General features: G+C 30.0%; 1 protein-coding gene across 1 annotated transcript; it reads right to left on the reverse strand.

Annotated features, from left to right (window-relative positions):
* Positions 1 to 379: 379 nt before the first annotated feature.
* LOC107450309 (single-strand DNA endonuclease ASTE1) lies at positions 380 to 12350 on the reverse strand. The gene is made up of 2 exons (XM_016066070.4): positions 12050 to 12350; positions 380 to 2878 (listed from the first exon to the last, which is right to left on the reverse strand). Exons 1-2 carry the CDS (start codon positions 12217 to 12219, stop codon positions 1123 to 1125), a joined length of 1926 nt encoding a protein of 641 aa, XP_015921556.3. The 5' UTR covers positions 12220 to 12350; the 3' UTR covers positions 380 to 1122.
* Between the last annotated feature and the right edge of the window lie 305 nt (positions 12351 to 12655).

Raw genomic sequence — 12655 nt, forward strand, 5'->3', positions numbered from 1 at the left:
ATTTATTGAAAGATGTTCTATTGAACATAATTAGCAAAGTTAAAGTTTGTGAATATTTTTAAAAGTTAAAGTTTAAAAAATATTTATGAACTTAAAAGTTTAAAATTCGGTAACTAAGTTCTGTCGAACAGATTTCAATGAGTGAAATGCGTGTAAAAAATACATAATTTAAACGGTTATTATGGAAGTTTCAATTATTTCTAAAGAATTTATTTTCAACAAATGCCTAATCAACAGACTTACTTGTGAAGATCGATTTTTCTTCAATAAGTTATGAATTTTTCTCTAATTTCGAAAGAGAAAAATTTAATTCAACTTAAAATAGTGTAACAGCATGGTACATTTAGTACAATATACTAAATAAAGCAGACGATCGTTAACATTCAAACTATTTTAATGACGTTTCATTACATTTACATAAAAAAAATTTTTTTAATTAATTCTTTAAAATATTTTTAGTCTAAAATGTTTTAAAAAACTATAAATTTCAAAAATAAAAATAACAGAAAATATTTTTTAATGTTTTTGTTTCTGCAAATTATATCACGTGTTTAAAAATTATGAAAAATCAAACGATTTTAAGTAATCTGCAGTTTTCTTAGGTTTTTTCCCTTCACGTTTTCTACTTGAGTTAAAATCGCCAAGCAGTTTTAAATTTCTTAAATTCTTTTGAGTTTACAAATAAGTCAGTATGCTGTTACATCTTTGATAAGTCGTTCTGTTATATGATAACAAAGAGCTTGAAATCATTTAAATAGCAACGCTAAAAAATTTGAAATGTTACATTATGAAAGATTATACTAAGTTATCTAAAATTATATATTTAACCTTTAAAACATTAATGTATAATGACTTAATTATTAGTATAGCACGTATCATTTACTTTTATATCAGTATTCTGTAAGTAACGTTCTTTTTGTTATGATTTTTGTAAAGTTGACCTGGATGCACTCCTAATTATGGGAATGACTTAATAAAATTTTCTAGCGAATCATTTATTCTTTTTGCCAACTACAATTCAATAACCTAGTATAAATCATTAGTTTTCTGTTTTACGAACGTTAATCCATCGAATGGTTTGTATAAATTTAAAACAGTTAAAAAGACAAGTTCTTTTCCGTTTTAAGCCCCCTCAAAGTAATTAGCTTGTATTTTTGTATTAATCTTATTCATATACAATTCAAACAATCTAGCAGCAACTTCTCCTCGGAAGAATGTTCTAACTAATGATTCAGAATTTGATCCAGATTCTAGCTTCATAGTCAAGTTATAAAGCATAGTACCGTTCAAATATTCACAAAGTTTTGAGGGATCAAATGGTCGCTTTAATAACGAGTTTAAAGCACCAACACTCCAGATGCATGTTTGCAGTTGACTGTAGTTGTCAATGATACGTTTTACATTTGTCGGTTGGGTACGCTCAGGTTTTTGTAAATATTTATTGAAGTTTTCAGCCACTCGTGTAGGAAGAGTCTCCATGTCTTCTGTTTCTTTCCCATCGGCTGCGTTTTCTCGTAAATTGTTTTCTTTTATTTGATAATATATGATGCAAATCAAAAGCGCAGGCAAAAAGTATTTCGTTGGTTTTGGTTCTGAATTCAAAAGCCAATATATTATGCTTCCAAACAGAAGTTGCAAATTATTTTGAATACCTTGTAAGAAATTTTCATCCACTCCCAACACGGCAGAAAGGAAATCTCTGTAATTGGTTTGGGTTTCATATATATCCGACAACTTCGGTATGTTTTTCTCCAAACCACCAATTTCAAGCTCAGAGCATAATTTTAAGAATACTCTTTGATTTGACCAATCGTGCTCTATAATTTCTCTTAAACAGTTGTTCTTATGAATTTCGAGACTACCCGGTTCATGCTGTGACAGTATGCTATAAGTTATTTTTCTGATGTAACGAGAGCAAGAATAGCTGCTAGAATTAGGTTTAGAAAATGCTTCAATTTGAGCATGCAGGAAACTTTCATGTGTAGTAATAATATTTAATAGCGTAGACGAGATACAACCTTTATGAAAAGCAACAACTAATTCTTTAGGCAAGGTTTTCTTGTTTGTGGTACTACAATTTGTTTTAATTTTACTTTTTTCAAAAATTCTCTCACTGTCATTGGAATTTATTCCTTCTAAAATACTGCTCAATCGTTCTCCTTCGGCCAGCTGAAACTCATAATTCTTAATAACATATTCGATTTTGTTTTTTATGCTTTTATTACCTTTGTAAATTTTGAGCACTTCATTATTACTCTGAGCAAATGTTTTGTTTTTAAGCCATATAAGCACATCATTAAATCTATGGTCTTTGCTCCAGTTTTTAATTCTATAGAAATATTTAAAATATGTGAAATTTGCATAATCGTTTCCCACTAAAGCAGCAAACAATGATAGGTTTCTTTTATCTTTTATAAAATACTTATTTTGAAATTTTACCACTTTATAAATTTTACACATCATCGTGTTGGTTTTAATTTCTTCCTCTACTTTTAGAGCGTCATCAAGGTGTGAGAACCTTATGATACCATACGGTAAGTCGTATATGTAAAAATCGCTGTCTTCAGCAAGAACAGGGCATTTGTAATGCGTAGCGAGGGCTGCTATCTTTTCATCACCGCCGTAATCGCACTGGACATGGGCTATTCTTTTCTCCAAAAGAATATCTTTGAAAACTTCGTAATGGTTGATGGGAGTAAAGGAAGAATGAATTTTTTTATTTAAGTAATTGTTAATATGATTCAGTCGGGTTTTATGTCGTTGCATATGCTTTTCAGACTCGTCAGCTGAGTTTCCGTAGCAGCCATTAAAAACAACAATTGGTGTAATTTTGAATTTCATAAGAGTTTCAAAGTATTTTCTTACAACTGTGGCATACCTAAAAAATACAAAATCTTGTTACTTTTCATGTAAAGGGCTACATTACCGAAAGAATTATTACTTAATTATCGAAAAAAAATATTGCTTTCATTATAATTTTAAACAATTCTAAAATGTAACAAACTTCGTCTCCCTATATGGATTATTTAAAAAGTTTTAAACGGTTATGAACATAAAATAGATGACCTACTAGAAAAACAAGTCTTTTATTTGAATCCTTAAAGATTTGTTTCTATTGAAGATAGATCTTTGAAGTGAACTTTTTTTACAGCTACTATTTAGTAAAACTGCCCACTGAGTAAGTGTTTTAAAAATGATTACATTTTTTATGTTATATAATCGATATATGTTGACTTTTTCATTGGTTTTACATAAAAATAACCATAAAAATATTCTAATTGGCACCAAAACAAACGCATAAATGCATAGATTTTTTTAGCGAAGAACAATAATAGCATTAACCAATAAATAATTAAAATAAAAAATGAGTTAGACATTTAAGAATAGCATTTTTTTAAATTTAGAGAATTTTTAAATATGTTCAAACTTTTAAAAAATGAGCAATATTTTTAATATTTGAAAGCAAACGATTGACTGCCTATTAAGTGTGCATTTAAAGCAATATGAGCCTGGCCTGGTTCGGGCCGCAAATGTACTTTCAGCCAAGGAAATAAATTTGCTATAACCAAAGTGAAATAATTTTAATGCATAAAAATAAACAGAACTTTTAACACTTTCATTTATTTATTAATTGAGAAATGAACAATGACATATTCAATTCAACAAACTTTGCCAAATATTAAATATAAATGTATTGAAATTTTTTTAAACTTTTTTTGTGAAATTCGAAAAAGTAAGGAAAAAAAGTCGTAAACTTTGTTTAATAAAGTATATATAAGGATGTAAATTCATTTGCTTCGGTAAAAAAAAAAGTAAATTATTTTGTTACTATTTTCACATTATTTTAATTCTTAAACCAATATATTACTGATTTGACGATTTTATGCTTATTTATTCGATTGAGTACATAAAACTATTATTGAACCATTTGATAAATGAAAATAAAAATAATATATTTCTTTGCAGATTAGCTGAAGACACATGTGATTTTTTTTACTATACTACAAACTGAATAACAAATAATGAGGTGATCGGCAAATATCGTTAAATACCGAATGAAAAATAGAATATTCTAGAAGGCATTGAGCCCACTTATAAAAATAGTCCTAAATTTTTTGAAATAAAAAAAAGAATATTTAGCGTGCTTTTTTGTACATACTTCTTCATATATTGGTGATTCTTTTCAAACATGACATTTCGAACCAAAAATTTTTTTTCAAATTTAAAGTCTTCAAAATAATCGAAATTTTTTTTCGTATACTTTTTTAGTTACATTTATTAATATCTTACAGACAGCAGTGTAGTTTACTGACATTTGCTCGAGAAAAAAAAATAGAAATTCACCAAATCTTGAATGCCATATTAGCTTAGAACAGTGGTTCCCAACCTTTTGTGGACCATCGCCCCCCTCTTTGGGTTGGCTGACACAAATCGCCCCTTTCTCTTTTTGCTCAAAAAACCATTCATTGTTGCTTGTGAGCAACCAAACACTGAATATATACAATGTTAATTGATTTTAATTTAAATTGTAATGCAAATAAGGAGGCACATTTATCCTGTCATTTTTATTAATTAAAAAAAAATGAGCATCTTTTTTTTTCTCAAAAAGAAATGATATTTAAAACGGAATAGTCACAACAAAAGTGCATTTTTTTTAATTCATATTTTAATGTAATCAAGAAAAAGTTAAAACGTTAACAACTAAAATTTGAGAAAAAAAATGAAGATTGAGAAAGTACATTTTTACCACTTCAATGACTGCCTGTGCTTGGCGTATTTCAAGTTAAAGCTTGAATGTCAGGTTTTATGCTCCTCAGATTTAAACGCGGGTCTCCTTTGAAGCAAATGTCCAACCTTTCTCTTTGCATTATGAGCAGCTGGAAGACAGAACTAAATCCTGTCTCTACTAAATATGTTGACGGGAACGAGATAAGAAGCGACTCAGTTTGTTTCCACAATTGTGGATAAGTGTCCATAAGCTTTACCCAAGCTAACTTATAACCGCATTTTTTAAAGATGACTTTAGCCTGACAGTCATACTTCAAATCTAAAATCTCAGTCTACAAAGAGGAAGTGAGCTTATCCACAACTTCAAATGAGAAAGAATCGAAAATCCAATCCGGAATTTCTAATTTCATTAAATCTTTAAATCTTGATTCCATAACTGATCAAGGTGATCAGTAAAAATTAAGATTTTATTTTCGAGAATCTCGATATCTGCCATTGAACACTTTTTAAGAGTTGGAAGTTGCATTTGAGACCAATGTTTGACTTGTAGATATCAAACTTGGCGATGATTGAAGATATGATTCCCTTAACCTTGATAATGTTCATTTTACTTCCTTGAAGTTTTACGTTGATTTCCTTCATTTTTTCAAGACTATGAGTGAAGTACGCAGTTTCCAACTTGCGTTGCTTCAAACTCTCACTTAAAACAGGATCTGTAATGTCGAGAAACTCAGTAACCGAATCCAGCAATTCAAAGAAACGGCTCAGTTTCCTTTTGAAAGCCATCTCACAGTTGTATGTAGGAGCAGAAATTCGAAATCTTCATCATTTCCATGGCAAAGTTCTCGGAACAAGCGGTTATTAGGAGAATTAGCTTTTATTTTATTGATGCCAGAAATAACCAATTTTTCGCAGCCAAAAGTTGTCGATGAATGACATAATGAATGGTGAGATAACTTCCGGTACTTCTTTTTTAAGGTGACCAGAATCTGACAACCAGACATGGTTGGAGCACCATCTGTTGCACAAGCACTTACATTTGCGAGGGGAATTTCTTTTACCTCAAAATAATCTTAGACCAATTTAAATATCGACGATCCTTTTGTATCTGTGTTCAAAGTTCTTGTAAACAAAATTTCCTCGTTAATCTCCTTACTCTCATTTATGAATCTCACGTAAGCTAAAACAGCTTTGTTATCTATCATAGTTGATTCATCAATCTGCAACGCAAATTTACCTTCTTTTAGAAATTTGATGAGTTTTGATTCAACGTCGGCGTCAATCTCATCAATACGCCTGGAAACAGTATTATTGCTCAGAGGAACAGAGTGACTTATTAGATTTCCGCCTGCGAAAACGTATTACGAAAACGATCCTGCACTTGAATTTTTATTAATTTTTAACTATCATAATTCTTTGTCTACACCAGAACCATAGGTTTCATATATATTTTCAATTTCAATCTCAAATAGCTTTTATTATTAATATTATTAGCAATTTTTATCTTTTGAGTACTCGTCGCCCCCTGATCGCCCCCCTAAGGATTATCGCCCCCTTGAGAAGCTCTATCACCCCCTTTGGGGCGATTGCCCCCAGGTTGGGAACCACTGGCTTAGAAGTTTAAAAAGCAGTCATTTTAAGTTAACAATAAGAAACTCAACTTAAGCCTTTATGTTAGATGGACCAAAAATGGCTTAAATTAATTCTTTTTATCCACTGTAGAAAAAATCAAATTTTTTTGTTGTTGCTGATATGCACAGAATAAAATTGTGAATCAATCATTAAATAAATGAATAACTTTGATTACATCCAATCATATTACAATCATACATAAACTTGGTATTTGGTTAATATTTGCTTTTCCTCCTTACAGTATTAGCAGTAGCAGTTAAAAAAATTTCTGGTAACACTTCAATGTCCTGGAATTCATAAGCCAGGAAAATGACAGCCACGATAATGACAAATTCACCATTTTATAGCATGTAACTTTACTTTAATTTAATATTTTGGCCTAAGATGTTTACACTCTGCAGAAAACAACAGGATTTCTTAAAATAACTCAGATAAATCTATGTAGTTTACGTTATAAATGATTTCAAGAAGCCAGGAAAATGACAACACAAAAACCTACTCATCTTGAAAAAATTTTTGAAATAGATTTTGAACCAGAAAATTGGTTCTTTATTCATTCTACAGGACATGTTCAATTAGGAGGGTATCTAATCAATCTATTAACATAAGATATTGATTGCTGGCTCTATCTATTTTGGTTATAAACCACTAAATAAAAGTAGCCCGGAAAATGATAGATTTTCTTGGGACAAACAGATGATTGACAGAAAAAATTATTTAAACGAAGTTTTTATGAATAATAGGGGAGAGTGGGGTCAATTGTAACAGGGTACGAATGTAACAGAGCAAAAATTTCGAGTGTCGGGTTCTAGATTTGGTTCCTAGGTGGCGCACAAGGTGTATTTAATAAATCTACATGTACACCCCTGATGGCAACCATTTTTATGTACTTTTGAAAGAGTTACATCACAAAAGATATTTTCACGCCACGCAAGTACTTTTTTTGATATTAGAATATTATATTGTAACAAAGTAATTTTGTTTAAACAAAAAAAAATTAGTAACCGAATATGTAAGTGGACACTTTAATTAACATTTCAATAAAAGAAAGATTAGTTTTTCTAATTAACTAGCATTGTTTTTAACAAATGAAGCTGAAATGGCGTCTTGGGGACAATTGTAACAATAAGTAAAGGGACGATTGTAACAGCTGAAAATAAATAATCTTATGTTTACAAATTATTACTTAACTCTTTAAGAACCACCAATAGTTTCCTATATCATTCATATTATGTTGCATGTGCATTATTTTATTTGTCACCTTTCACAGCATAAATTAAAATTTTTAACCCCTTAAAGTTAAAAGTTTAACCCTTTAGGTTTCTGCTCATTATTATTTTTACTCCTAAAATATCACTACTATTTTGATCAATAAAAAAATATATCACAACTATGATAATATGTATAATTAACTATGTTTTAGTTGAATTTATGAACTGTTACAATTGACCCCGTAAGTGGGGACAATTGTAACAACTGCACGACTGTCAAAAATTGTTAATAACTAATATAATAATATTTAAAATCAGGTATTTATTTTTTTTCTAGTAGAGGATAGTCTACTTTACTCGTCTGTCAGTTAGTACAAATAATATATTGGATTTTTTGTTAGTTAAAAATAGTTAAGTAAAAAATGTTACAATTGACCCCACTCTCCCCTACCCTCTGCGTATATTCTAGAAATGCTTACACCGGTTGAGATAAAAAAATAGATACTGAAAAATTTATGGGAAGTTTTGAAGCTAGTTACTATTGGAAACATTGTTTGGGAAATGCCAGGAAAGTGACATTTTGAAGTTCAAATAAATTTTTTAACAATACAAAACAGTCAATGCTAGTACAAAGTCATTTTAGAATGATAACAGCAATGCAATTTATTAATTTTTTTAAAAAAAAGTTCTTTTAGTATTATAGTATTAGATCTTGGATCAAGGGACAGTGAATTGTCATATTTCGTGAGAATCACCCATATACATCTTCATATATATCGCTGTGTTCGTAAGACGTTAAAAAAAATGCGCATTTTTTGTCAACATTTCTGGATTGTATAAAATCACTACACTGAAAAGAAATGTATAACTAGCAGAATATAGAAAATTATATAATATAAAACTTTATAATATGGTTTTATTATATATGTTACCGGCAAAGTATGAAATCCGGCATTGTATAGAATGACTAGGCATTGTATAGAATGCCTAAAATTAGCCGGCAAAGTATGAAATGATTTATCATTCACGCATTTCCTAGGCATTCTATAGATTGCCAAATGAGAAGCCGGCAAAGTATAAAATAAGTCTCCGATTTGTTTCAAATATCACTTGTCAAAGCTCGTGACTTATAACAAAAATTATTTATTTACTGTGCTACATGGAAATGGAGGAATTTAATGAAATTTACATGAAAAAATTTAATGAAATGTAATTCAAAATGTCATTCAAGCCTGCCATGTTGCAAAAAGTAGGTTAACTCCATAATTTTTGCATGGAAATTTTGTTTTCCTAAATAAGAAAGCCTTAAATTTTATTATGCATAACTTTTTTATTTTCTTTCCACATTTTGAATAAATGTTTTTCAATGGCACTCTCAGTATTTTTTCAGAATAACATTTTTATTTTTGAGAAATGTATGTTACTGTGAATGACCAAAATCGGTAGTTTTACGTTTATAAGATAGTTTAATACTTACTGACGATAGATTAGAAGAAACATCAGTGTAGGGTATACCTGGCAAATGTATACCCTACACTGATGTTTTTTTTAAGGTCAAGTGCCATTGCCTGGTATACCTTACACTGATGTTTTTTGTAAGGTCAAGTGCCATTGCCCGGTATACCCTAAACTGATGTTTTTTTAAGGTCAAGTGTCATTGCCCGGTATACATTTCCCCGATACTCCAAACACTGATGTTTCTTCTAATCTATCGTCAGTAAGTATTAAGATATCGAATAAATGTAATTATATCCACGAATAAATTAATATCAAATCGGATGTAATAATTATTTCGGACATTCACCAAAGCGACTATGTGATTGTCAACATTCACCGGTGAAAGTCAACAACCATCGATTTCGCTTATTCACAGTAACATGCACATAATTTACATAATAACCTCATCAGGACGTTTATTTCATACTTTGCCTAAATAGCATCCGGCATTGTATAGAATGCCTAGGCATTCTGTACAATGCCTAGGCAAAGTATGTAATACTTCTCACATTTCATACTTTGCCTAAAAACGTCAGGCATTCTATACAATGCCTAGTCATTCTATAGAATGCTGGCGGATCATACTTTGCCGGTAACATATATTTCATCACGATATCTTAAATCAGGGGTTCCCAACCTTTCTGTACCTAAGAGCAAATACCAGAATATCGGTCGAATGGCGGGCACCATTTATTTTTTTAAGATAATTTTTTGGCTGGTAGACATAGGTAATAATACACACTACATGTAATGCACAAAAAATTTAATTTTAAAAATTAATTTAATTTATGAATAATTAGTATTAATATTCTTCTGTAAAATAAATGATTACTAAATTACTTACAAAGCATACGAAGCATAAAAATTATTTATAAAATATATAAAATACAGTCAATGTGATCTTTGTCATTGCATTTCACTGGCCAACGCTTCAGAATTGGGAGAATATGACGAAATTCCTGCTCGCAAGCAATCGTCAAGGTGTTCATCTGTAAGTCGTCGTGATCTATATTTTGATTTTATGATATTCATTGTCGAAAGCAATGATTCACACAAGTATATGTGGAACCAAAAAAAGACTTTATTTCATAAGCTGCTCTTTTTAAGAAAGAAAATTTATTTCTGTATTCCAGAATTTCTCGTTTTTCAGATTCAGATATAATAGTTTTGAGGATAATGTCATTCTGAAGATCAAAAATTCTATCTTCACTTTTTCTCGCCTTGAAGAAATTCCGAAATGTATGTTGCTATTTCGGTTACGTTTATTTGGTTGGTAAAAGGATTTACAAAAAAGGTAACCATAAGCTCGATGATATTAAATTGTTGAAAGCGCTTTTCAAATTGATCTTGAAGCAATTGGAGGTTGATTACAAATGTTGATAATTCAATTTAACTGTTGTGTATCATTTCTTTTCCATGTTTGGAAAATGCACAAGAGACTTCATTTTTAAATGTGTTATCCACAAAACTAGCCTGACTTTGAGCGAGTTTATAGCCCCTATCATTGTTGCTATATGTTTGTCCTTCCCTGCAACTCCAACTTTAAATTATTTTGTTTTTCCATTATGTCTGTTACGAAAGACAAATCTGCTAGCCAAAGAGGATCTCTAAGTTCTAAAAATATTTGATTTTTGACAGCAAGTTAATTTTTTATTTCTTCAATTAAATGTATAAATCTATCAATATATCTGCTGGGATGGAGCTCGTTTTCCCTGGTGATTTCTATTTTGGTTGAGTTTATCATCAATATTGAAAAAGCAAAAGAATTTGCATAGCATTTTATGGGAAAAAAGAAATATTTTATCGTTTGGGCACTAGCAGCGGGCGCACCTTGATCGATCAACGGGCGCCATGGTGCCCGCGGGCATAGGGTTGGAGACAATCAAATGAATGATTTAAATAACGTATATTTTGGTTTTCATACGAGAACTATAAATTTCTTTTAAAACAAAGGTGATATTACATTTCATACAGTACTGTAATTTTACCAGAAAAATTTTTTCTGTGGAAAATTTTTAGAATTCTATTATTTCGAAACTAATTTGAAATTTCGAAAAAAAGATAACTATTTTTTTTATCTTCAGCCATAAATACAAAACGACTAGAAATGACTTTTACTGCACTAAGTTTTTTTAAGAATTCGTAAAATAGGTAGTCAACATCGGTAGTCAAGCATAACAATTTAATAGAAATAAAAAGGATAGAAGGATATAGCAGTTAACATTATTGACATGACTCGTGAGAGCTGCCTTCTCGCAGTAGCCTCCGGAATGCATGTGACTAAGAATTAGATTGTTCTATGGTATAAAGTCAGGAGTTAATTATAAATTCGGGAGTTTCCCATCGGGACTTCCTCTTCGGGACTGGATGGCGCCTCTCTACTAGGAAGTAGTATCACATGATTTCTTCTCAATATTACATGATAAAGAATGATGCAACTATCTTAAAGTATCATATTACGTGATATTGGATGACGCAATGTTCGCAGCTGTTATATTGAAACCTACATAATTTTTTTTCTCATCAAAAAAGTCAGATATTTAAATTTTGATTTATAAGGAACTATTCAACCGATTTTGCACGAATTTTGTATTTTTCCATTTAAAATTATATAGTCTAAAATGATGCAAAAATTTTCATACCTTACATTACAAAATTTTTTAGACCATTATTAAATAAAATAATAATCAAAAAAATTTCTACAAATTTTTTTTGTATGGAATTACCTTTGGAAAATAGAATTTTATAATCATGAGAAAATTTTTTAAATTATTATAAAATGTTATTTTGAGATTGGGAAATAAGCAAAAATTAACGTTAAGGGGTCCAAACTATGGACCTTTTTTAATTTCATTAATTCTAGAATTCATTTTTTAAATTACGCTTTTCTAATTTTTTAAAACATTAGAATATCGTATTTCCTCAGTTCCATAATACAAACATTTCTTAACAATGTTTCAAACAATTCTGAATATACTCACTGGCTATAATCTCCTCCAAATTCGTAAGGAATGTTTCTTTTGAAATACAGAAGATAGACAAGTCCGCATCCATCAATAATGATATTTTTATTGTAAATATTAAAATCTTCGTAAATTCCGATTCGCTTGTCCTCATCGTCCATAAATTTGTTAAATCCCTTGATGCCCATTGCAGTATTGTTTCTTGACGAACTGGCTGATTTGTCGTTTGAAAGGGATTTATGTTGTGAATATTATCACCGGAATACATTATCACAGAACTTTTTCGTTTGAATAACAGTCAAAGTAGATAATGAAAAAGGGTTTAAAAAAAATAACAATCAAATTTATCGGCGAGATTTGCATTTCTTTTTCCGCTTTAAAGAGTTTACAAATAATAAGATCAGCCTCATTAAAGTAACGAAATTGAGCGATAAAATTAATAATTTTTTATTATTGTGTAGAAAACCATCGAATAAAATACTCAAGCCTATCAAGTAACTTTTCAAAAACTACTGCATGCTTTTAAACATGTATTTTTTATACGGGGACATGTTGTTTTTTTCTTTTACAGACAGAATTATCAATAAGATTGTTCAATTTAGTAGACGAATAGATGATATGAAG

This window comes from Parasteatoda tepidariorum, chromosome 8, assembly GCF_982258835.1.
Source record: "Parasteatoda tepidariorum strain Cologne lab strain chromosome 8, Ptep-v5.0, whole genome shotgun sequence".
Lineage (NCBI taxonomy): Eukaryota > Metazoa > Arthropoda > Arachnida > Araneae > Theridiidae > Parasteatoda > Parasteatoda tepidariorum.